Source organism: Aptenodytes forsteri, unplaced genomic scaffold (assembly GCF_000699145.1).
Source record: "Aptenodytes forsteri isolate BGI_AS27 unplaced genomic scaffold, ASM69914v1 Scaffold186, whole genome shotgun sequence".
In the NCBI taxonomy this organism is placed as follows: Eukaryota; Metazoa; Chordata; class Aves; order Sphenisciformes; family Spheniscidae; genus Aptenodytes; species Aptenodytes forsteri.
Window position 1 is genome coordinate 258,051 of NW_008793959.1, and position 2,280 is coordinate 260,330.

Genomic DNA, 2,280 nt, shown 5'->3' on the forward strand with positions numbered 1-2,280 from the left:
CATGGTATGGAATATCCCTTTGGCCAGTTTGGGTCAGCTGTCCTGGCTGTGCCCCCTCCCAGCTTCTTGTGCACCTCCAGCCTTCTCAGTCGGTAGAGCATGGGAAGCTGAAAAGTCCTTGACTAGTGTAAGCACTGCTCAGCAACAACTAAAACATCGGTGTGTTACCAACATTGTTCTCACCCTAAATCCAAAACACAGCACTGTACCAGCTACTGGGAAGGAAATTAACTCTATCCCTGCCGAAACCAGGACACTACCTGTGGGGAAGACAGTTGCAAATTGAGATGCATCTCAGATGCAAGAGATCCCAGCTCCGGCTGAGCTAAGTTTGCAATTGCCCCTTCCGCGGTAGTCAGGGCAGTCCGCTCTTCTCTCCTGGGTGAATGTTCAATAGATGACAGAGGTCTTGGTGCGGTAACATCTTTTTTAGCACATGTAATAAAGATGGAAAACGGATGTTAATTCCATGCCATCAGCAACAAGCCCAGAATATTTCTTATAAGTGACTATAAAACCAACACAGTTATCCATAGGGTGTATTGGTATACTATAATAACATCCGATAAAACTACAGTAGAGCATATGAGGCTGGTATTGTGAGTGCCGTAAGATATCTTGGCGTATATACATCCGGATTGCTGACAGCGTTGCACCTATTTCTTTTACTTTGCAGACATTAGAGGGGCACCAAGGCCCAGTTAAGTGCTTGTCTTTCGATCAGTGGCACCTGGTGACAGGAAGCACCGATGGATACGCCCTGGGATGGAGCATGTTGGGAAGCCTCAAGAGATGCCTAATAGCTTACCGCCACCCTAAGTAGGAGTCGGATGTGTTTCAAGTTGTATTCAATGGTCCACTAAATCTGTAAAGAAAATGTCTCCCTTACAGGAATGCAAAATGCCTTAATTATCAGTCTTAGGATTTGAAATATCCCCACTTTCAACAATCTTCATCTTTAAAACAGTGTCAGGCACTACGTGGTCGCAACCAGTGTTTGTCAGTTAAGACCTACAACAACCTAAAATGCAAATACGCAACCACTTGTTCACAAACAGGGACGACTCAAGACTGACAGGGCATAGTCCGATATTCCAAGGATCCCATCCCGTATGCAAGAGCGTATCGCGCTACCTGGTCAAAAGGTATACTGTCTATGTCAGAGGTGGCCGAGTTAATGCTGAACCCTACCAGCTGTATATTATGTTATTTTCTAATACTTCGATTATTAGAACTGTGAAAACTGTAGCATCATACTATTTTCATTTACTTTCCTAGACATAAAAATGAAATTTAAAACGCAGCAGGTGGCCATAACCACACTGGTTGCTCTGAGGATGCACTGCGTTGGCTTGTTTGGACACGGAGTGATTATGAAGGACTTCACTACTAGGCCTTTTAAATATCTCAGTGAGCTGCTTTGTTTAGCCTGTTGATGGAGGCAGACCTTTGCATCTCCTCCAAGACACAAGAAGTAGTTGATCGTGTCTCCCTGTGAGACCGTGATGAATGTACCAACGCTGACATGTCGTGTTTTCAGGGAAGTTCTGTCTCTGGAGTTCCTCTATCTCAGAGTCATCAGCGGCTGTGCTGATGGAAAGATTCGTATATTTAACTACCTGACTGGAAGCTGCCTGAAAGTGTTGATGGCCAACAGCAGAGGGGACCCCGTATCTTCTTTCTATGTTGGAGAAAACAGGTTGGTGACAACAGCTGCAATCAGCTCCTGAAGCAAATTAGGTAGCTTACATTGTAATTTAAATAATCGTGTATTTTTCCTTTTACTGTCCTTCTCGCAAATAAGTTTTAAAGGGCTGTACTGCTTATTGACTGCTTCAATAACTTGTTTTTGTTAACAATGGCTGAAAATAGATTTGCTTAGTTCATTCAGCAATCTAAATCTGGTTTTATACAACTTAGGATATAGATCCAACTGTAAGGCTGCATTCAGAACCCAAATTTCCTAAGAGGTTGGAGAATCAAGCCAAGGCCTGACAAAGCCTTTACCTGTTCCCTGACCTGCTGTCTCTTTACAAAAGCCAATCATGGAAAACCCTTCCAGGTTCCTTCACTTCTGCACCTCTAAACAAAAGGCAGTTCCCAGCTTCTGTGTAAGCAATAGCTAAAACACTGGTGTGTTATCAGTGCTGTTGTGGTCACAACTCAAACACAGCAATATATGGACTGCTATGAAGAAAACTAACTCCGTCCCAACCAGACCCAGTACACCCCTGTCCTGGTTTCAGCTGGGATAGAGTTAATTTTCATCCTAGCAGCTGG

At 43.9% G+C, this 2,280-nt stretch overlaps 1 protein-coding gene across 1 annotated transcript in view; it reads left to right on the forward strand.

Annotated features, from left to right (window-relative positions):
* LOC103904225 (F-box/WD repeat-containing protein 10) overlaps nucleotides 1-2,280 on the forward strand; it is a 17,183-nt gene that overhangs the window by 10,381 nt on the left and 4,522 nt on the right. The window contains exons 9-10 of the mRNA XM_019473670.1: nucleotides 677-819; nucleotides 1,541-1,699. Coding sequence (XP_019329215.1) covers nucleotides 677-819; nucleotides 1,541-1,699 — 302 coding nt within the window. The remainder of the gene's footprint in view (nucleotides 1-676; nucleotides 820-1,540; nucleotides 1,700-2,280) is intronic.